Below are 24588 nucleotides of genomic sequence, written 5' to 3'. Positions count from 1 at the left end.
CTCTCAGGGAAAGGATCAGAAGATGACCCCCCTGACTAGAAGACATGGGACGCGTAATCCAAGGGATGGCAGTTCTATGATCACTACTCTCAAGAGAAGAACATGGGTGGTGGTGGTCAGGTACACCCTCCTAAGAGGGATGGAGTCATCCATCTACCGTGCAGACCTGGAATCTCAGGAAGTTTGCTGCTTACCAGAAGCTAGAATCCAAGGTGTGCCAGAGACACTTCCAAAAATCATCAAACCTGTGGATTATTATCCCTTCCTACATCTCCATGTAGGAACTAATAACACAGCAAAGAACGACCTTGAGGAGATCACTGCGGATTATGAGACTCTGGGAAGGAAGATCCAGGAATACGGAGTGCAAGTGGTGTTCTCGTCCATCTTCCCTGTTGAAGGAAGGGGTCCAGGTAGAGAGTGCCAAATCATGGACTTCAACCATGGGATTCTGTTTTCAGAACAAGGATTGCTTGGAAGTTTTGGAACCCATCTAATGAAGAGAGGAAGGAGCATCTTTGTGGGCAGGCTTGCAAACCTCGTGAGGAGGGCTTTAACCTAGGTTTGCTGGAGGATGGTGACACAAGCCCTGAGATACATAAGGAAGGAACAACAAAGGAGGACCCCTCGTTCAAAAGGAGAAAGTAGGCCAATCAGCTAATTATTTTACATGTTTGTACACAAATGCAAGAAGTCTGGGAAACAAACAGGAAGAATTAGAGGCCTTGGCACAGTCAAAGTAGTATGAGGTGATTGGAATAACAGAGACTTGGTGGGATAACTCATCTAACTGGAGCACTGTCGTGGAAGGGTATAAACTGTTCAGGAAGGACAGGCAAGGGAGAAAAGGAGAAGGAGTTGTGATGTATGAGAGAGAACAATATGATTGCTCAGACCTCCAGTACATGAGGGGAAAAAAGTCAATTGAGTGTCCTTGGGTTAAACTTAGAAGCGACAGCAACAGAGCTGATGTTGTGGTTGGTGTTTGCTACAGGCCACCAGATTAGGTCAATGAGGTAGAGGAGGATTTCTTCAGGCAACTAAGAGAAGCTTCCAGATCACAGACGCTGGTTCTTTGGGAGACTTTAATCACCCAGACATTTGTTGGAAGACCAATACAGCAGCAAATAGACAATCTAGGAAGATATTGGAGAATGTTGGGGTTAACTTCCTGATTCAAGTGCTGAAAGAACAAACCAGGGGCTGTGTACAGCATGACCTGCTGCTCACAGACAGGGAAGAACTAGTAGGAGGAATAAGAAGTGGGTGGCAACCTGGACTGCAGCAATCATGAGATGGCAGATTTCAGGATTCTGACAAAAGGAAGAAAGGTGAGCAGTAAAAAATAGACCCTTGATTTCAGAAGAGCAGACTTTGACTCCCTAAGAGGGCAGGACCACCTGGGAAGCTAATAAGAAGCAGAAAGGAGCTCAGGAGAACTGGCAGTATTTTAAATAAGTCTTGCTGAAGGCACAGCAACAAACCAACCCAATGTGCAGTAAGAAGAGGAAACATGGTAGGCAACCACCTTGGCTTACAAGGAAAATCCTTGGTTAGCTTAAACTCAAAGGATGTGTATAAGCAGTGGAAACTTGGACAGATGACTAAGAAAGAGTATAAATATATGGCTGGAGAATGCCAGGGGGTAATCAGGAAAGTGACAGCACAATTGGAATTGCAGCAAGTGAGGAATGTGAAGGATTACAAGGAGGATTTCTATAAGCATGTTAACAAAAAAGAGGGTGATCAGGGAGGGTGTGGTGCTGCTACTGGATGAAGGATGTAACCTGGTGACAGATGATATGGGAAAAGCTGAAGTAGTCAATGTTTTTTTTTTTTTGCATCAGTCTTCACTCTCCAAGCAGCTGGATACGAGTCAACAGTGTGCCCTTATAGCCAGAGGGAGAGGTTAGGAAAAACTATTATGCCAGGAGACTGGTGAAGCAATTGAATGCTTTACCTAAATAAGTGATGGACTCCCCACCCCAAAAGGTTTTTAAGTCCCAGCTTGACAAAGTCCTGGCTGGGATTATTTAGTTGGGGTTGATCTGCTTCAGGCAGGGGACTGGACTTGATGACCTCCTGAGGTCTCTTCCAGCCCTAGGATTCCATGATTCTAAGATTAAATATCATGTATTCCTCTTGATAGCTCCACTTAGTAATGAGTGTTTGCAAAAAGCCTCCTGTTAATATACTCTGGTGCACAGTGGGATTGGCTTCGTCACCTGAGCTGCAGAGCTGCAACTTCACAGTGCTGTCTACACAGCTATTTTTAGAGCCCCTCATGTTTGAGTCTGTCAGCCCAGGCTGGGAAGTTCACCCCAATGGGCTGTGGTGACCCATCCTGAGATGTATTTCCAAGATATGTAAATGAACAGGTTCAGATAAAATATTAATTTACAGTGCTTGGATATGTTACAATCCATTATCATAAAGGAGGATGCATGCAGCTTTTGTTTTTAAGTCTGAAATAACAAAAGAGAAAGTTCATCCATCCTGCCCAGTCCTTAACCAAGTCACTCTTTAGTTTACTGAACAAGATTTCTACTAGCAAAAACAAGTCTCCAGAGAACATGCTTCGAAGGAAACCATGAATAACTTCATTCTGGATCTCATTTCCAGGAATCAGAAATACACTGAAAGACTCCCCTTAGCTACGTCTACATGTGAAGCCTACATCGAAGTAGCCTATTTCGATGAATAACGTGTACACGTCCTCCAGGGCTGGCAACGTCGACGTTCAACATTGACGTTGCGCAGCACCACATCGAAATAGGCGCTGCGAGGGAACGGCTACACGCCAAAGTAGCACACATCGAAATAAGGGTGCCAGGCACAGCTGCAGACAGGGTCACAGGGCGGACTCAACAGCAAGCCGCTCCCTTAAAGGGCCCCTCCCAGACACAGTTGCACTAAACAACACAAGATCCACAGAGCCGACAACTGGTTGCAGACCCTGTGCATGCAGCATGGATCCCCAGCTGCAGCAGCAGCAGCCAGAAGCCCTGGGCTAAGGGCTGCTGCACACGGTGACCATAGAGCCCCGCCGGGGCTGGAGAGAGAGCGTCTCTCAACCCCTCAGCTGATGGCCACCATGGCAGACCCCACTATTTCGATGTTGCGGGACGCGGATCGTCTACACTTGCCCTACTTCGACGTTCAACTTCGAAGTAGGGCACTATTCCCATCCCCTCATGGGGTTAGCGGCTTCGACGTCTCGCCACCTAACGTCGATGTTACCATCGAAATAGCGCCCAACACGTGTAGCCATGACAGGCGCTATTTCGAAGTTAGTGCCACTACTTCGAAGTAGCGTGCATGTGTAGACATGGCTCTTGTCACAGAATAAAAGACCTTGCCAAGATCACTATAGAAAGCTGTGTGAGAAGCTGCAACTAGCAAGAGAAGTGTTCATTTCTTTTGACACTTCAACCACAAAAGACAAAAAAGTGTCTCAGGTAAGAAAGTATCAAGACATCCTGAAGATGTAAAATGTATTAGTAAAATCCTGATATCCTGTTTAGTAAATCCTGATACCCTGTTTAGTATCAGGTGCAATTTCTTTCTCTAAGGTATTTCTAATGCAATTGTTACTATAATTATCTAGGTGCTGACTTGAACAAAGTTTTATTGAAAATTATTCCAAACAATAACGTATATTTCAAGATGCTGCTGTACAGTATGTATCTTGACAATGTTTATATTCCTGTCAAAGATCACACCAGGGGATATCATTCAGGAACAACATCCTGCTATCAAAATAATGTGTGCAGTGTTCAAGTAGATCTTAAAGTAGGCAGGAAAGTGAGAGTGCATCAAAAAGGTCTACATTCTTTTGCGAAGCTTTCAACTATGAAAAGATTCTTGCAATTTTGTTCTCAAAGTCACTTTGAGACTTAGTACATCATAGCACAGAGTGTATTGTGTAACCATGTACTTCACGAAAGCCCCTGCAGTCATATGCATTCTACGACATTTCAAAAACCAAAAATTACCTATGGACTTTTTACCTACGAACTTTTTAATTACTTATGAAATTTTTAATTTTAGAGTCTTTCATTAAAAATTCTGCCAAAATGCTTATCTGGAACTAGGTGTTAAAAAAAATATGCCATAGATTTGACTTGACTGCAAAACCCTTGTACTCTGGGTGAAGCAGAGGACATCTACCATTCTCCTCCACCTCATTCTGTCTTGGGACAAAACTTCTGATACCAGCAGTTGTCCTTCAATCTCAGTAGATCTTCTGCATGTTGTCCAAGGTCTTCCTCTTTTGTGTTTTCCTTATAGGCTCCATTTGAGAGGCAGTTCCACAATAAGCACAAGATGCTCTTTTCTTCTATCCCATGTAATCTGCATTCAGCAGGAAAAAAAATGCAGTTCTGACAAAACTTCTCCATATAACTAAGGATACTCCTTACTGCCTCTTCTTGGAGAGTTATGATGAAATATTTTTTCCCTCTTCAGAGGAGAAAAAGGTTGGCCTACAGTCTCAAGGGCCAAAAAGGTAAAACATTCTATTTAAATTTCTACTTCCTGCAGCTCCCAACCGGGCATAGCCTGTGGGTTATTGCCCACTCCTACTTAAGAGCCTTAATGACTCAGGAGGGACTGCTGAATTAGGCCTCAATGAGTGTGGATCCACTCCCTAGCTTACATGAAATAATTCTTTAAGAAAAATTGTATTTAAAATACAACTGATTTACTTGAAAGCTGCACTGAAGTTACCACATATAGGAAAAGTACAAGTGTCACACTTGTAGTATTACCATCTCTCATAATTTTTTAAAGTCTTGTGATATTTGGTGTTTTTCTTATAGACACCTAGTAATATTTTGAAGCCTGACTCATGTTTTGCAAACTACTAGCATTGCCAACACTAGATTTTATAGTTTTCTAAATCCTACTCACTCTACAATTTTACTCTCTGGATTCCCAGTCCTAAAGCTTAGCATGTACTGCTACACTCATCTTCCAAAGCCAAATCTTGTGTTTATGAGTTAATCAATTCTTGTACTCTGAAGAAAGATGAGGCTGCAACAGGACATGTAGTTTGGTCAGCAACAAAAATAATCTCTTATTAAAGATCTTAATTAAGTGACTCAAAATGTTTTCTTATTAAAGTTTTAATCTAATGCACCATAACATTACAAAGTCAAATGATTTATGAAGCTTGAGGAGCAAAGATAAAAAAGAAAGAAGTTACTCGCCTTTGTGCAGTAACGATGGTTCTTCAACGTGTGTCCCCATGGGTACTCCACCTTAGGTGTCAGGCTTGCCCTGGTGCTGCAGATCGGAGATCTTCAAAGCCGTTTTCAGCCGGACAGAACATGCATGGGCTCCAACGTGCTGCTTCATGCTCTTTCAGTTATGTGCACGGTCCAGACTCAGCCAGTTCCCTGAAACCACTTCTTATCCAAAACAGAAGAACACAGAAGAAGAATCCGAAGCGGGGAGGAAGGGTGGGTGGTGGAGCACCCATGGGGACAACATCTCAGAGAACCATTGTTACTGCATGAAGATGAGTAACTTCTTTTTCTTCTTTGAGTGTCACCGTGGGTGCTCCACCTCAGGTGACTGAGTAGCAATACTCCCCCACAAATAAACTAGGAGGTGGTTTCCGGATTCAAGTCTTGTCCAGAACAGATAGCACTGCTGTGGACAAGCAGGTATCCTCAGTCATCTGCTGGTGGATGGCACAGTGCCTGATGAACGTGTCATAGGACGCCCAGGTCACCACTCTGCAGATGTCACAAAGGGAGACTCCTCTGAAGAACGCTGTCAACACTGCCATCGCTCTGGTTGAGTGTGCCCTAGGCTGGCACAGTAAGGCCATGTGTCACAGGGAAGAGCAAGTTGTGACGCAGGACTTGATGAGGTTAGGCAGTCTCTGCGAAGATATCGCCCCGCCCTTTGAGGGGCAAGCTATAGACACCATCAACCACTTGGTCCTCCAAAAGGGCTTGGTTCTGTTGATGTGGAAGGCTAAGGCCCTTCTCACATCCAATGAATGCAGTTGCACCTCATGTGCTGAGGAGTGCAGTTTAGGGTAAAACACCGGGAGCACTATCAGCTCACTAATGTAGAACTCTGAGGCGACTCCAAGGATGAAGTGGGGATGTAACCTGAGTATCACCCTGTCCTTATTGAAAATGGTATATAGTTGGATCGTCATCAGGGCAGACAGCTCACTCACCCTTCGGATGGATGTAAATCGCCAGGAGGAACACAGTCTGTAACATCAGCAATCGCAGCGAGGCCATGGCCTTAGGCTCGAACGGGCCTCTCGTTAGTGTCTCTAGAACTAAATCCAAACTCCAAGGGGGCATGACAGGAGGCCGCAGGGGGTACAGGTTAGCCAGCCCTTTGCGGAAACGTGCTGTAACTGGATGAGCAAAGGCTGATGTGCCGTCAATTGTGTGCCTAAACACTGATATCGCAGCCAGGCAACTTTCAAAGAAGCCAACGCTAGGTCCTGTTGTTTCAGGTCCAACAGATAGTCCAGAATATTATGGATCGGTGCTTCACTCACAGACAGTTGCTGGGAGGAGCACCAGATTGCTTCCATTTAGAAAGGTAAGTCTTACATGTATTTTGTCGTCTGCTCTGCATGAAGATCTCTTTTACTTGGTCCAAGCAGAGATTCTCAGCACTGACAAACAAGCCAGGCTGTGAGGTGGAGGGTGCAAGGTTGCTGGTGGATGATCATGCCCTGATCCTGAGTCAACAGATCTACAGGACAAGGCAGGAGCTGTGGCACGTGCAACGACATCCTGTGCAGGATAGAGAATCAATGCTGGCGTGCCCAGGCAATATGAGCTTGGCTCTGTCCCTTTTGACTTTCTCTAGCACTCGGGGATTTAGCACTGTTGGGGGAAATGTGCAGAGCAGCTGACCCTTCCAACTGATTAAGAGGGCACTGCCTAACAAATTAGGTCCCCGACCCACTCTGGAGCAGTATCATTTGCATTAGTGATTCAGATGAGTGGCAAATAAGTCTACAACTGGAACCACCCACTGGTGAAATACAGGGAGAAAAATTTCCTGGCAGATCTCCCATTCATGGTCTGGTGTGAAGTGCCTGCTCAAGGCATGCGCTTCCATGTTGATGACACCTGGTAAGTAAGATGCTACCAGCATTATGTTGTTGTGAATGCACCAATTCCACGGATGGATCGCCTCTGCACAAAAAGACCAGGAATGTGTCCCTCTTTGGGGACTGTTGTAATACATCATAGCCATATTGTCTGTATTTTGACAGCCACCTGCAGATGCATGGCAGGAAGTGTCTGCAGGTGTTGCACACAGGTCTGAGTTCCAGCAGGTTTATATGGAGAGACGTCTCCGCAGTGCATCACCAGCCCTGTACAGACTAATGGTTGTGGTGGGCTCCCCATCCCAGAAGGGAGGCATCCATTGTTTTCAGTGCAATCGATTGCAGCCGACGAAACAGGACACCCAAGAGCAAGTTGTCTGGCATAGCCCAAAATTGTAAGGACAGGAGAATGTCATTTGGCACCATGACCCACCTGTGAAAATTGTGATTTATAGGTCTATATACCATCACTATCCAATGCTGGATGCATTGAAATCACAAATGTGCATTTTGAGCCAAGCAAGCAGTGGCAACCATGTGTCCCCTAAGATGTAAGCAAGTTATAATCTGTGCCTTTGGACTTGCAGATACCATGTGAACCATGTCTTGAATGGTACGGTAACGCTAGACTGGAAGGTACGCCTGGGCTGTGATGGAGTCCAATCATACACCAATGAACTCTATACTTTGCATGGGTTCCAGGACCGATTTCTAGTCATTTATAATGAGGATCAATGAGCGGAACGTGGCTTTCGTGACATGTATCACAGTGGCAACTTCTGCTAGGGATACCCCTTTGATAAGACAGTTGTCTAGCTACGGAAAGATAACGTCGAGCTGTAGGTGTGCTGCAACCACTACAAGAGTCTTGGGAAATATCGTCGGAGCTGTGTGAAGGCCAAAGGGTAGGACCTGATACTGGAAGTGTGCCTCACCACCACGAATCGTAGAAATCATCTGTGAGCAGGATGGATGGTTATATGAAACCAGGTGTCTTGGAGATTGAGACCTGCAAACCAGTCACTGTGATCTAGCGCAGGAATTATGGAGGTCAATGTGACCATCTTGAAATGCTGTTTTCGCAGATGGTGGTTTAAGTTTTGAAGGTCCAGTCTGGATACCCACCCCCCCACCGACTTTTTCCAGGTGAGGAAGTATCAGGAGTAGAAGCTTCTCACTCTGAAATAATCCAGTACTGGTTAGACCGCCCTTATGGCAAGGAGGTGATCCACCTCTTGTCATAGCACAATCTCGTGAGAGCGGTCCCTGAAGAAGGACGGGCTAGGCATGGTGGTGTGTTGGGTGGCTCGGAGACACATAACCCAAAGACACTATTTCCAACTCCCATCTGTCTATTGTTATTTGGGACCATTAAGTGAAGTATGGTAGTAGATGGTGGTGAAATAACCACGTGGAGGGGGGCAAGATGGTGACCTTGGTGGGACTGTGCTCTCAACGACATCGTCAAACCTGCTGTCTAGGTCGTTGCAGCTCTTGGCTATGAGGCTGGTTGTTCCTATGTCTCAATGGTCTCTAAGAGGCCTAGATTGATCAAATTGTCTTTGCTGGAACTGACTGTGGAATGGTTGGGTATATCTCCTTTGATAAGGTCCAAAGTGTTTGAGCCTGAACGGTGGGGTGTACATTACCAGAACCCTCAGGGTGGTACAAGAGTCCTTGCTCGACTGTAATACCGTATCTGGAGATCTGGCAAAGAGCTTGTGTCTATCAAAGGGCAGAACCTCCTCTTTGCTTTGGAGCTCCTTGGGGATGCCTGAGGTCTGAAGCCAAGATGCCAATTTCAAAACTGCTGCTGTGGCCGTAGATCAAGCCACTATCAGCCATGTCAATGGCAATCTGAAAACTGGTCCAGGAAGCAGCATAGCCTTTCTGGATGACTGCCTTAAGCAAGGGCTTTTTTGAGTCTGGTAAGTACTCTACCAAAGACGTATGTTTGGAGCAGTTGCTGAAATTATGGTTGGAGATGTGTGCCACTTAGTTGGCCATCCTGACGAGCAAAGTCAAGGAAGAATAGATTTTTTGACCGAAGAGGTTGAGATGTTTAGAATCTTTGTCCATCAACTTATACTGAGGAGCGTTAACCCTATGCTGAGTAGACTCCACTGCCAGCAAGTTCGACTGTGGGTGGGTGAACAGGTTTTCCATACCAGTGGAAGGAACAAAGTATTTCTTATCTGCCCTTTTGTTAGTGGCAGGGACAGATGCTGGCTTCTGCCATATATTATCAGCTGCTTCCACAACAGCCTCTCCAAGAGGGAGGGCAATTTTCAAAGAAACTGGGGGTTTCAGGTTCTTTAAGAGTCCTTGCTTTCTTTCCTGAACCTCTGCTAGTTTAACACCTTGGCTAGTGGCTACCCTCCAGAACAGATACTGAAACTACCTGAGATCATCAGGGAGAGGGATGTGTCACCAAAAATGATCACCTCGTTTGGTGAGGATGACGAGGCACCAGTAGGGGAGTGTGCTCAAGGAGGCCAATCAGTAATGAGCTTCTTCTTCCCTTGATGGAGGGGGAGAGGATGGAGGTTGAAGTGCTGATGGTGGTAGCATTACCAGAGATGGGCTGGGTGATCAGGATGCCACTGAATAGCTCTCCAGTGCCCCCTGCTGCACATAAACCTCCCAGTCCCAATGATAATGTGTCTCATGGTCCTGGGATCTAGAAAAAGCAATAATGGTGCCTCACAGGAGAGTAGCACCTGTGTGGGGAATAGTATCTATAGCCATGTCTATGTGAGGAATATGAATGTGATGGCCTTTATGAAGGAACTGGCAACATGGAGAGACGGCTACCCCATTGCCGCTGTAACTTGACCTCATACAATGAAGGAAATCGCGGTTCCAAAAATGGTGACAGTGACCTCGATCTATGGCATGGTGAGGAAGGACAGAGAAATGGAGATGGACTCAAATATCGTCCAGGAGACGACTGTGAGGTGACAGAGACAAGCAGTGATAGTGAGTGACACTGAGAGGGCTCAGGAGTATGACTGTGCTTGGATTTGGAAGCGGCTTTGGCATGTGTACAGCCTCTGTCTAGTGCAGGTGCACTCAGCGCCGATGGTGAATGCACTGTGGGTTTGCAGCTAGGTGCCACTGCCACAGGTGCCACACGGGTCAGTGCCACTGTTGGTGCCATGCAGACTGGTGCCGTTGAACTCGGTGTGGAGTAGGCGCCGCCAGTGCCGACTTGGATTGGTCCAGAGCCAATTTGGTTCCCAATTCCATTTCATATCTCTGTGCCATTGAAGGGACTGATGTCTTGGTCTTGGTCTTGGTCTTTTTAGACGTGCCAGAGACCATTTTGGTGATGCCCTCAGTCTCATTCACTGTTCCGCTGGGTAGACTATGCAACAATCAAGTACGGGAAGGTCTCAGCCACTTCTGCACATTGGCCTCAGAGGACAGCACCCTGTGCTTGTGCTAGCTATCTTCAGAAGGCTCAGCACTGTCAAGAGAAGATGGCTGGAGGGCCTTGTCAAACAGGATCATGCACAACCGCATTTTCCTTTCTCTCCAAGCCCATGCAGTAAGTTTCAAACAGCGTGGACACTTCAGGGGAACATGCCCTTCTCCCGAACATAGAATACATTTAGAGTGTCCATCCGAGGCAAGCGTTGCCTCGCGGCACATGTCACATTTCTTGAAACCGGCCGTGTCAGGCATAGTTATGTAAGCTCATCCAACAGTTAGTTTACAGAAAACTTGATTTCTTTCTTTTCTCTCTCTCTTTAACTATAAATTTTAAAATTTAACTATAAAATATAACTACAACAAGTAGGTATAACAAATTGGGAAGGAATTCAACCAGGAAAAAGGAGAAGTAAGAGAAGCAACACTCAATTCTGAGGAGAAGGTAGCTGTTGAGAGGAACTGGCTGAGTCTGGACCATGCACGTGACAGAAGGAGTGTGAAGCAGCATGTTGGAGCCTGCACATGTGCAGTGCAGGTGAAAAAGGCTATGAAGATCTCCGATCAGCAGCACCCGGGCAAGCCTGAAACCTAAGATGGAGCACCCATGGGGACACTCAAAGAAGAACAGATGCTAATCACAGGTACAAACCTATATAAACAAATCTTCAGAACAAGATAGAAGAGGATTACAATAGTTTATGCATGATGAAAAATGATAAAACAATCTGAAAATCTGACTGAATGACTACTAAATTTAATCTAGAGAAGATACACACTAATCGGCAATGACAAAATCATCAACCACACCTGAATCTCAATGGCACGTTGTCAGAAACCAGCACGCTCTTGGTTAGCAAGGTCTCCAATAATTTAAAGACTTGAACTATAGTCATGTAATAAAATGTGCTACAGTGGGGTGCCTTCTGCCTATTATACATTTCTCAAGACCTTTCCAGTTAAGGTCACCTTTGCATTCTGTAACTTACATAATACAGTTTGAAAAATATTATTTTTGAGGATCTTGACTTTGTGATTAACCTTTTTTAACAGCATTAAACGCATGAATCACTCACCTGATGAGCATCCAGATCTATAATAGTGGCCTTAGACACTCCTTCTACTCTTTCAAATAAAAACTGGAATCACAGGGAAAAACCAAGGAAAGAGGGAGAAAAAAAACACAAAAAAATACATGAGAGATTCGAATGGAAGCTTAACACTCACATGGCACATTTTGAACTGAATGTAGTGTATATATTTCTTACTTGACAAAAATTAAGGGCTAGGCATTTTTGAAACACTATTATGGAAAAAACAATATGTGAAAAAATAATTAAACTACAGAGAGGGATTTTTTATGGTTTGAAAAACCATTATCTTGAGAAGCTTATGGACCCAATACCCAATGACAATCCATGCGTTTGCATCACGGGCTGTCTTCCCTAGAGCAATCTGCTGAGAGACGCTTCTTTTGGAAGATATCCCCACCAAGCAGATCCAGAGTGCTCCGCTCTGTTGACAAAGAACAGCTGGACTGCCTGGCCGCTATCTTGACAGAATAGCCAACTGGATGCACAGCCCGATGTCCTGGAAGCCCTGTCTGTCGACAGAGGGACCCCCCAGAACATCCAGACTGGCTTTCTGTCAACAGAATCTGTCAATAGAGGGGAGCAGCAGAACGCTGTTGACAGAATTGCTACATTCTGTCAATTTACTGTTGAAAGAACACCTTGGGAATGTGGACGCTTGGCCAGTTTTGTCAACAAAAATCTCTAGTGTAGACACAGACACACTGTATACATGAACCACATTTATGGGCTCGCTTACTGATTTAAATCTCATAACTGGGGGAAAAAAAAAGTTCCAAGTGCTTGCGTAGCTTCTCATGTCATCAATAGCCTACACTTCTAAAGGGTTGGGTAGGATAAATATATTACCTGCTTTGTGATAGTGGCGCAGACTGGACATTAAATGCCCCCACCTCTCTCTCAAAAAAAAAGAGAGGGGGTTGCAGTAGGGATCAAACTTTACAAAGTTATTTTATGAACTAAGTGGAATTCATTATTTGTTGTTTTATGTCTAAGAAAGCACATTAATGTTTTTAAAAAAAATCTCTCAGCCCTAACAATAACTATTGTTTTCTATAGATGGTAAAAAAATGTCTTTAGTATATGTACAAACTATAGCAGAGTCACAGTCTTAAATATGCTCTGCACTAGTTGGGAGACCCAGCACAGATTAAGAAATTCAGGGAACTAATATACAAAAACAGTTAGGGCACTGCACCTTATAGTATGCTGTATTTATTTGTACCTGTAGTGGGGCGGAGTGGCCACCCCACTACCCGGAAGGGGAGGAACCCTTCTGGGAGCTCTTTTGTACTGAGCCTGGCCCCTCCCAGTAACCTGACCAGAAGTCAGAAGTGGGGGCCAGGACTCTAAAAGGCCAGTCTGAGGGCTCAGTCTGTGCTAAGCCTCTGGAGGATGGCTCTGGGCTCCCTGCCGGTGAGGCTGAGCACGAGCTGAGGGAGGCAGAGGCCTGGATTGGGCCGTCAGGGCCCCTGTCAGCCCGGGCAACCCATAGACCCCAGCAGAAACTGCCAGCCAAAGAAGACTACACGGACCCAGAGGACTGACCTTTGTACTGCTCTTGGCCCGCACCCCAAGCCAGCCTGAGGCAGCAGAGTCGGGAGGCCATGCAGGCCTGGATTGGGCCACCCAGACCCCAGCTGGACCTGGAACCCTGTGAGCCTGTGAAGTCAGCTGGACATTGGGTATGTGCTGGGGCACAGTGGGGGGGAGACCGGGAGTGACCCAGGGGTAAGAGGACCATTAAAGAGTCTCAGGTCAGCATGTTGCAGTATGGATTCCCTGCTGACCCCTCACAGCTGATCGTGCAGCAATGACTATGGCCCCGGGCTGGGACGCAATGGAGTGGGCAGGCCTACATCCCCCCTGCCACCTACTTCCCAGGTGGCTGTCTCCTCCCCCTCCAGCCAGCACAGGTGAAGTGTCTGTGCCCTGCGGGAACTGCAAACCGGGTTGGTTGCCCTGCCCTGAACTAGGGCCGGGACTCTCCTGAGGGAGGAGACAACCTGTGTCTGTGCCTGTTTTACCACCCTGCCTTGCACCAGTGCCAGGGCTCTCTTTTGGCTGTTTGCTGCCCTGCCCTGAGCTAGAGCCTTGGCTCTTTTGAGTGTTGGTTTTTTTGCCCCGCCCTGCACTAGGGCCTGTGCCTGCTCCACCTTGCACCAGGGCTTGGGCTCTTCTGTTTGTTCGCTGTCCTGCCCTGAGAGAGGGCCTGGGCTTTCTAGAGACCCTTGGTTTTGTTGCCCCGCCCTGCACCAGGGCTTGAGCTTTCTTGGCTGTTGGTTTGTTGTCCTGACCTGAGCTAGGGCTGAGGCTCTTTGACTGGTGGTTTGCTGCCGCCCTGAGCTGGAGACACGGTGCACTGGGAGCATGTGGGCATTGCCCTGACCTCAACTAATATCCCCAGTGCCTGCCTGAAACAAGGCCAGCCTTTTGGAACTGTCACCTTCACCCACCTGAGGCAAGGTGGGCTAAGAACCAGTGACTTGGGGGCTGTGGTGGTACTTGTGACAGTGGGGCGGAGTGGCCACCCACTGACCCGGAAGAGGAGGAACCCTTCTGGGAGCCCGAACCACCTACAATATCTTACCATTTTAATTATTTCCGGTAGTATTTTATAGCATGCAGCACATATTCTGTGATATTCTTTGTAAAAGTAATTAAGTCTATGTCTACACTATAACATATATTTGCATCTAAGGCAGTTAGCTCGATTTTACCACGTGACTGTCTTCACTGTAAATACTATTAGCTCGATTAAGGGAGCAATGATATCAATATCATAATATTGCTAGAACCTGGTAGGTGTAGCATCAAGTTCGAATTTAAAAGTTCGAAAAAAGGCCAGAGTCTAAGTGCCATGTCTTAAAATTGAATTTATTAGCCTCCAGAGATGTCCTGTATGTAACCCACAATGCCCATCAGTGCTCCGCTCTGCCCACTGCTTTCCAGGTATGCAGGAATAAGGTAACAGGATGTGATGTAGTAGGGGATACGTTTGTGTACATGTGTGTCTCACAGAGGGTGTGGAGCTCCTCCTGAGGGTAACCAAGGCAACCAGGTGACACCTCTGGACTGCAGACAAAGGAGGAGGTAGAGCCTGAGGAGTTTGAATTCGAACTAGGAGTTGGAAAGCGGTTGGTCTGGGCTGAGAGACAGAGAAAGACAAAGGAGGGGGCAAGGTCCTGGCTCTGGGGACCCCTCGGGGCCTCCTCTCCCCAGCATGGATTGGACTGGCTGTCTCTGCCTGCTGTACTGACTCCTCGGTAAGATGCTGTGTCCTGTCAGCTAATAAACCCGCTGTTCTCCTGCTGAGTGAGAGTCACTCCTGCCTGCAGACAGGATGCAGAGCCTTGGGGACCCCTGAACCCTATCTCATTGGTGTTAGGAGTGGGATGTACTGCACCCCAAGGATGGAGCATCCAGCAGTAAGTGACAGAGGCCCAGGAGGAAGAAGGGGGGCCACTGAGACCCAGGTGTGCTGACGGGCAGTGAGGTGCAGTTCCCCAAGGCAGAGGGGCCTGTGGCCGAAACCGAGCAACTGCAGTCAGGGGTTCTCGAGAAGGGGTGTCACACCCGAGGACGGGTTACTCCTAGGAGTCCGATGGAATTGGTCCCAGAAGGCAGAGGGGCCGTGGGCCCAACCCCCAAGAACAAGTGACCAGTGAGGAGGCTGACACGCTGAATGAGTTCTTCCCAAGAGAGTGTGTTCATGGTCCTTGAGAGCGGGTGTCACATTGAAGAAGAAGTTCCTCTGGGAGTGTGTTGGAGTCAGTCTCAGGGAGCAGAGGGGCCTTTGGTCTAACCCCGGGGAGCTTGTGACCCACAAGGAGTCTGGCACACTGAAGGATTCTTCCAGGAATCATGGGGTGCAGAGGGCATCGGCCTGAGAGCCTGAAACCAAGCTCACCAACTCCACTGTGAAGCGGCAACGCCTGGAAACTGAACCAAGATTAAAGGAGCCGGACAAGTCAGCATGGATGTACAATGGCAGAGCTGAGGGTTAAGGAAACTCCTGCAGGGGTGAGCCCAGATCAGGGCAGGGAACCCTGGACTGCATGGAGCTCTGAACTGAGCAGCCTGCCACAACTCAAGGAGGGAAGGAGTGATTCCAACCCATCATCTACTAGTGGCCAAGGCAGATCTGCAAAGAGTTTTCCAGGCCTGGGCCACGGAAAGGTGCCTGTGCAGGAAAGCAGCTTGTCCACTGAGAATGGCAAGTTGTCTGTGAGAGAAGCTGCCTCACCTTCTGGGTTGTGTCAAGACCAGCCAGGGGGGCTGGGACAAAGGAGAGAGGGTCTCCGATTATCTGTCTGTGTTGAACAGCAGCAGCAGACCTGGGGAGAGAGTAGAGCCTGCATTTGAAAAAGGTGCCATTGAGAAAACTAGTCCATTGTCTGAGGAAGATTCCCCAGCCTGGGGTGGCTGGAGAGGAAACCACCAGGAAAGATCATTCCAGGTGTGACTCTGAAACCAGCCATGGGGGCTGGAACACAGGGAATGGCTCTGGGATGGGCAGTGGCATCCCTGATAAGGACGCTGGTCCTTGGTGCAAGAAAGGGTGCTTTTGCTTCTAGGGAAGTGAATCCTTTGTCTGAGCCTGTGGGGTATTGAGATGGTGCCAAGATCCCAGAGTTGGATCTGAGTGCAGCTGAAGCCCAACCCAATAAAAGGACGTGCCTGCCATTCAGTGCTGACCACGCTGCCAGGCAGCACCATATCCTGGCTGTTTGGGCTCCAAGGGTGGGAAAGATTTTCAGCCGCCAAAGGGAAATCTCACTGGGTGGCTAAGATTTTTGGAGCTTTTCTTCCACACGGGGGACTACTTCAATTGGCTCCCCTACTGAACTTCCCCGATGCCACCCCAACATGAACCCAGGGGGCTAGCTACCACCAGGTGGAAGTCTCCCCCAGCTGCTAAGATTTTTGGAGCATTGCTGCCATCCCCCGTCTTTATGCAAGCAAGGAAGAGTGGGTGAAGGGCCAGATGAGAACCTGTTTGCTTTGGCAAAAAACAAGAGATTTCAGCCCCATCCTCCGGGTTCGCAATGTCTGTGTAGTGCAGAGGGAAGACAAAAGTCTTGCTGGGGGAGGGATAGCTCTGCAGTTTGAGCATTGGCCTACAAAACCCAGCCAGGTGAGTTCAATCCTGGTAGAGGCCATTTTGGGATTGAGGCAAATAAATGTCAGGGATGGTGCTTGGTCCTGCCAAGAGGGCAGGGGACTGGACTAGATGACTTCCCAAGGTCCCTTCCAGCTCTAGGAGATGTGTATCTCCAAGTATATACACATATTTCCTAGCCTTTTCTCTCTCTTCTAACTTTGGACCCCCTCAAGCTGGGAAGAGTAGGTGGAGGGCCAGTTGAGAACACAGACTGTGCTCAGAAGCTATATAATGGACTGAGAAGCCAACTACCCTCGTCTCAGCAACTCTCTTTCTTCAAAAACTTTACTATCAACTCTTTCTTCACACTTTTTATCGTCCCTGTATTATTTTCAGGCATCAGATGTAATCAAGAGAGGAGGGAACAGTCAGTGGATGGCCAGCTGAGAAGACACACTACTGCTGATTTTTACAAAATCTTGATAATTCAGTTACAGAAGAAAGAGATTAATGTTAACTTGATGATCTCTGCTGATATCCTACTTTTCCTTTCTTCCAACTGGAAAAATGGACGTTTTCTTACCATGGGAGGGGGATGAGGGCAATGCAATGCAGCAAAACGATGTCAAATACCAGCAAAAATACATAAACTGCTATGGGGATGAGGGAATTCTGGAATAGGTTCCCACAATGCACTGTTGCAACATTCGATGTTTGCCAGTTGAGTGTGACAGCAATAAGTAGACTCTGTGAGGAGCACGTGGAGAGGTGAGGATAGTCAAATTCGAATATATAAAATCCAGTGTTACAAAATCAATATTAAAAAAATTCAAATTTATCTCGTAGTGCAGAGGTAGCCTAAGTCTTAGTTATAGGAGGTCTTATTTCAGCCTCTACATATCTATGTTTGTTTACAGACCATACGATATTAAATATGATCAAGTATTTCAAACTCTCCCCCCTCCCTTGTGAGGTTACTTTCAAAGAATCATAGAATTCTAGGACCTCAGGTCATCTAGTCCAGCCCCCTGCCTAAAGCAGCATAAACTCCAACTAAATCGTCACAGTCAGGATTGTGTTGAACCAGGACTTAAAAACATCTAGGGATGAAGATTCCACTGCCCGTTTTGGTAATGCATTCCAGTGATTCACCACCCTCCTGGTGAAATAGTTTTTCTTAATATCCGACCTATACCTCTCCCATTATAACTTCAGACCATTGCTCCCTGTTCTACCATCTGTCACCACTGAGAACAGTCTCTCTACATCCTTGTTAGAGCTTCCATTCAGGAAGCTGAAGGCTGGTATCAAATCGTTCCTCAGTCTTCTCTTCCACAAGCTAAATAAGCCCAAATCTCTCAGCTACTTCTCATAGGTCATGTACTCCAGCCCCTTAATAATTTTCATTGCCCTATGCTGAACCTGCTCCAGCTCATCCACATCATTTTACACTGGGGGACCAGAACTGGATGCAGTACTCCAGATGTGGCCTCACTAGCGCCAAGTGGAGGGAAATAATAACTTCTCTACATCTGCTGAAAATGTTTCCCCTAATGTACCCCAATACACATTAGCCTTTTTGCTACAAGGGCACATTGACAACTCATCTCCAGCCTCTCATCCACTATATTCCTGAGGTCCTTTCCTGCTGCACTGTTACTTAGCCAGTTGGTCCCCAGCCTGTAACAATGGTTGGGATTCTTCTGTCCCAGTTGCAGGACTCTGCACTTCTCCTTGTTGAAACTCATCAAATTTCTTTTGGCCCAAACCTCCAATTTGTGTAGGTCACTCTAGACCCTAACCCTACCCTCCAATGTCTCTATCTGGCCCCCATGCATTAAGGGCAAGATCCTGCAATTGGATGTCTGAAGGAGGACACCTATGCTCACGCAGACTTCAGCAGAAAAAAGTGGAGATGCACAAGGTGCCAGTTTAGCCAACAGCAGAATCAGGACAGTTCCCACTTAAGATCTTAAGCCTATTAACTTATAGTACCTTTAAAAGTATTTTAATTTAAAGAAAGAATTGTAACAAAGCAGCGTTGGGTCATATTTACCTGCAGTAATCTGATTCTGCAACTCACAATTAAAACCCTCTTTAGTGACAATTCTGCAAGCATAAATGCTGCAGCGTCAGGCTCCAGACTACTTTAATACTGACTCCTGTCCACATACTGTTTTGTTTATGCTTATTTATTAAGATATAAGTTAGACTGCCGATTTAAGAAACGTGTTGATAATTTTCTCATTTGTATAAAATAGTAGAGAAAATCATTTTTAAATTTCTTACCTTAATAGCCAGTGTGATATCAGCATATGCACAAAACCCTCCACCTTTATCACTTGAACAGTGATGGAAGCCACCACCTAAATTTAAAAAATATAACTTTAATACTAGGCTAAAAAGCTAACTGCCATGGAAAACACTCTCACAATAAATGTAAGGTTATATTTTGTTTACTTATTACTTAAGCAAGGCCCATCATTTTATAAATTCAAGAAAGCATCTAAAACTTCTAACCCACTGTTTTGGTAGCACATCACAATCAATATCACCCTTCATGTCCTATATATTTGGCCTATCAGGTTGCAAGAAAAAGGAGCAGTGTGTCCCCCATTTTGATGTGATCTGGCCCCAGAAAATGTAAATCTTGCAAAGAACTAGACTAGGCTCAAAGGAGGTGTGTTTGGTACCCTACAAAGATACACTACATTAAAACTATGCCTTTGTAATAAAGCACTTTTCATCCATGGCCAGCTCATCCTGAGCCATGTGCCAACTCATCTAGGTGGAAAATGTAAACCCGCTCCAGGCAGCAACTGAGCAACAGGCATGCTAGAGCAGTATTTCCTAATTTTATTTGGCCATGGAATCATTGCAAAATGGAAAGAATTTTGCAGAACCCCGAGTAACAGTCTTTTACATGGCTTAACCCCTTTTCAGCCCCAAACCTGGCTCCACATCCCCAGGATTAACCCACTTCACCCCCAGAACTAAGCCATCCACCCAAAAGAGGCCCCCAGATTAACCCTACCTGAACAAACTCTGCCCAAGTTAGCTCCTCCTGTTACCCCACCCAACATGGCAGACAAATCTACCATAGCCACCGCTGCTCCTCCAACTCAAGCTCAAAGGGCCCAGTTTCATTGGCCACCCTCTGGCAATGTGAGAAGCCAGTTGCAGCCAAAGGTGAGGATGAAGCAGGAACTACAGGACCAGTCTGTCTCCCCTTCTGGATAACCACTGGCTCCCTGACCCTGCCCCATTGTGCATGCATTGGCTACGTTGCGAGTGAGGGAATCCCTGTGGCTCCCTAACCTGCCACTGCTGAAACAGAAGAACTAAATTCAGTTGGTTTAACAGTCGGATCCCTCCTGCCGCACTGCTGGCCGTTAAATCAATTAAATTTAATTCTACTCTTTCAGCAGTGGCAGAACAGGGAGCTGCAGAGGAGCCAGTAGTGGCAGCATCCAGAGCCACAAATGACTCCTTAGAACCACATGTGGCTCCAGAGCCTCAGGTTGTCAACCCCTCGTTTTCTTGCAGAACCCTTATTTTCACTTCGCTGAACTCCAGGGTTCTGTGGAACACCATTTGGGAAACACTCTGCTAGAGTACTATCTTCCTCTTCTACAGTAACTACCTAATGAATATCATAGGGGAAAAAAGGAGTGAATGAAAATCTCAACAAGGTACCCAATTAACCTGTGTGGTGGAAGGCATGGACATGTCCTCGGTCTTAAAGTCAGGAGTCAGCAACAGCTCAAAACAATAATTGTAACTGACTGAGTATAGCCAATGTACCCAAGGCCCTCCTATATCCATGGGCCATTACACTGTAAGATAGATGCAAAATATTGTTCTGAGTCAATACTAAGATCAAGGAGAGATTTTAAAAATTATTATTTAAAAACCTTCATACCAAATATTTACTCCACAGCTTTAACTATATTAATCACAAATACAATACAATTAAAAATCCATAACACTTTACTGATAAACTAGTTATATATTACTGATCCATACAACTGACAAACATAATTGCATCTGAATTTACATGGAGCATGTCTGCCTTTGTTTAGCTTTTATTTCTTAATGCTTATTCTCTAAAAGGTTAAACTGAGAAAAGACAAAAAGATATGTCCAGAAGAATGAAGTAGGTAGTATTTTTATTTGCACAGAATAAATGCTATTTTCTTTCTCTCTGGGGTGCAAAAACTGGCTCAGATTCTTATTTTTAAGACGGCTGCACAGATGCTCACCACGTAGGTCTTACAGTCTTTAAAAATATCATACAATTTCACATGGGGGGAGGGAGAATGCAATATCTGTGATCTCTGTGAAATCCAAATGTATTTATAACCCTGACTATTCCTTCTAGAGTCATTGCCCTTCCTCCTTGTGCCCTGCTAGGGGAACGGCTTGAAAAAGGCCAAATTTTATTTCCATTATACCCTTTATAACCTGGTATTATTACAATTAAGTCTCTGTTTATATGACGTACCGGAGGGGTAGCCGTGTTAGTCTAGATCTGTAACAGCAGCGAAGGGTCCTGTGGCACCTTATAGACTAACAGAAAAGTTTTGAGCATGAGCTTTCGTGAGCACAGACTCACTTCATCAGGTGAAGTGAGTCTGTGCTCACAAAAGCTCATGCTCAAAACTTTTCTGTTAGTCTATAAGGTGCCACAGGACCCTTCGTTGCTCTTTATACAAAGTAATTTCAGTCATTCCAACTGACCTAATGGAAATCCCAAAACAAGTGGTTTAAAATATTACTAATTAAGATACATAACTAAACTCTCACTCCCACACAATGGCTGTGGCCACACTACCTCTCCCTTTTGGAAGGGTTATGTTAATGAGGCAGTTCGGAAGATGCTAATGAGGCACTTACATAAATATGCAGCACCTCATTAGCATAATGGCAGCCATATGTGATTAGAAAGTGCTGCTTTTAGAACTCATGCTACCTGTGTAGCCTTTCGAAAGGACCCCCTGACTGCAAAAGCCCCTTCTTCCTAAAACCTACTGGGAAGAAGGGGCTTTCAAAGTCAGCGGGTCCCTTTGAAAGCCCCCTGGCTACACGGGCAGCATGAATTCCGAAAGTGGCACTTTCGAATCATGTGCAGCTACTATTATGCTAATGAGGCACTGCATATGCATGTCAGCTCTTCATTAGCATCTTCCGAACTGCCTCATCAACATGCCCCTTCCGAAAGGGAGGGGTAGTGTGGGCACAGCCAATATGTTTCAAAGATTTTTGTAGCTGTGAAAGACCAAAGATTCTTTGACTTCAGTTTAGTGCACCCCTTTCTGGAGAGCTTTTTTTTCTTCTGTGGCAGAATTAACGTGCATGTATTTTGCAAAATAATGTAGCTTGTTGCCACTGCTATTTATTTACCTCATGATGGGAGCTGCATGCAAATGTGCTCATAATTGATGGTAAGACATGTAATATATGTACCCATAAAAAACATGTTGCATTTCTCAAATCATTAACTTTTTTTTCCTCCACATTATGGGTGCATTAAAAATGCATTAAATATCTTAATTTAGTACTAAAACAGAAATGGACAATGACAAAAAAGAACAATGAATTCCTGTAGTTGAGTTAAATGCAGTATGGTCTCTTTATTTGGGATGCTGAAGGCAAGCCGCATTGCGGCAAGTTTTGTGAAAATAAAATAACTTTTAATCATGCTACAGTCAAAACGAATTTCTCAACAATTCCAATCTAGCATCATTTAAGCCTGCATTAAATGTCAATAATTTATAGGTTGGAAAACTGTGTCTCAAAACAGGAATCTCTATATGCGAGCAAAAGAAATTTTCCTACAGCCCAATAAGATTCCTCCAAAAAGCTTGGGGTCTCCAAATAATAAGATGGGTGAAAACATTAAGGTAAAGTGAAAACTCTGAATTTATTCCATAAGAGGTTTAATCTTGTAAGCTGTTATAAGTTTTTCCACTTTTATATTTTCCTTCTTGTGAAGCCTTCTGCATTGCCTACTGCTAGAAGCACAGTCCCAAACTAGACTGCATCAGTGGTGTCTATGTGAAGTAGTTAGAAGACACTGTAATTTAGTTGTACAAGGGTACTATGAAATTGCTAACTTAGTTTTTTTCATAAGTGTCATGCTGAACTCTTCTTATTGGTTTGGCAAGTATGGAAACAAAATGTGTCCACAATAACTGACTTTTAATATATGATGAGAAAGAGAACATGGGAAGGAAATAACGTATCCATGGTATCTGTGCCCATAATTAAGATCCTGTACTTTCGCAGCAAGTTTTTCAGCTGAGTAGGTTTCAATCCATTCCTCACAAAAAGTACTGTATCTTTTAAACCTTTTTTTTTTCTGGCCAAAGGTATTGTGACAAGTCCTTTGTCGGCCCTCCTTGAGGTTCTGCACTTCCTGCAGGTTTCTTGTGTGCCTCAGACTCACAGTGGCCCTTTGCTGCCTTGAGACTTCCCAAAGCAATAGTCTCTGCCTACCGGGCCATTCTCATCACAGGCAAGTCCCAAGAGAAGGGAAGCAAACCCCCTTCAGCAGGTTTTTGGGCCACTCCTCTCCTTCCAGTAGGGCAACTCTCCAGGGGAAGGGTGGGGGGAGCCCAGGTCCACCCACTACTCTGGGCTCTGGCTTCTACACCTGCCCCAACACAGCAGCCTCTCCCTGGGCCACTTCACCTACCACTTCGCTCTGATACTGCCTCCCTCGCTGGGCTGCTTTGCTCCTCTGGTTCTCAAACCTCTAGCCTCTCTTCCTTGTGCACCTCTCAACTCCTTCCCCCTTCTGTCTTGGGGGGAAGTCTTTTACTGTCAGCCAGAAGACCCTTCCCTGGCAACAGGTGTCTAACTGGCCCTTCCCTGCAGGCTGGTCCTTGAAGAGACACAGGTGTCTCAACTGGCTGTTGAGCTGCACTCTCTGCAAGCCTAGCTAGGAAATAAAAAGGCACTGATCCAGTCCCCAATGTACTTGCCTTCAATCAGGCACTAGCAGCCTCCCTGCTGTGATCTGCCACAGTATATATGATATAATTAACAACAAATCAATTGCAAAAGGTCTACTAAAATTTCATTATATGAATGTACCTTTTTAAAATCACATTCATCCTTGTCTGCATACGTGGGATGAAATTCACCTACATGCAGAGGGCCAGCATACTTTTTGTCTCAATAGCCTACGCATGACTCAAATCCATATTATCTACCTTAAGTACCTATACGTTTCCCAATACTGTAATCACCTTTGATAAAGTCATCTCCTCACACAACCCTTGTGAGATAGGAAAATGCTATTATCTCCATTTACAGAGGTGAAACTGAGGCACAGAGCAACTAAGTACCCAAGGTCTCAAACAACGTGATCAGCGGACCAAAGTATTTTTGACCCCAGTCAATACTAATACCATTAGACAATCATTCCTCCAAACAACTGACATACGAGGTATATGGCCTTGTGTTAACCATGGAACAAATTTCATACTAGGCATTTATTTAACAAGAAACTGTGAAGCTTCTGTCATACAGTTAACATAGGATAATGACCACCACAGAGTCACAGAATATTAGAATTGGAAGGAACATCAAGAGGTCATCCAGACCAGTTCCCTGCACTCATGGCAGGACCAAGGACCATCTCCACCATATCTGACATATGCTTGTCTAACCTGCCTGTTCTTAAGTATCTCCAATTGTGCAGATTCCACAATTCCCACAGGCAATTTCTTCCAGCGCTTAACCACCCTGATAGTCAAGAAATTTTTTTTCTAATGTCTAATCCAGTGTTTCCCAAATGGTGTTCTGCAGAATCCCAAGATTCTGTGAAGTGAAAATATGGGTTCTGTGAGAAAATGACC

The 24588-nt window shown here is 45.6% G+C and overlaps 1 protein-coding gene across 2 annotated transcripts in view; it reads right to left on the bottom strand.

Annotated features, from left to right (window-relative positions):
• Positions 1–24588, bottom strand: part of HDAC11 (histone deacetylase 11) — a 109826-nt gene that overhangs the window by 27041 nt on the left and 58197 nt on the right. For both annotated transcript variants that reach the window (XM_075005108.1, XM_075005109.1), the window contains exons 6-7: positions 19013–19089; positions 11605–11667 (exon numbers count right to left, since the gene is read on the bottom strand). In XM_075005108.1, coding sequence (XP_074861209.1) covers positions 11605–11667; positions 19013–19089 — 140 coding nt within the window. The remainder of the gene's footprint in view (positions 1–11604; positions 11668–19012; positions 19090–24588) is intronic.

This window comes from Carettochelys insculpta, chromosome 11 (genome assembly GCF_033958435.1).
Source record: "Carettochelys insculpta isolate YL-2023 chromosome 11, ASM3395843v1, whole genome shotgun sequence".
In the NCBI taxonomy this organism is placed as follows: domain Eukaryota; kingdom Metazoa; phylum Chordata; order Testudines; family Carettochelyidae; genus Carettochelys; species Carettochelys insculpta.
Note: the sequence above shows the minus strand (reverse complement) of the source record. Positions and strands in the feature narration are given on the sequence as shown.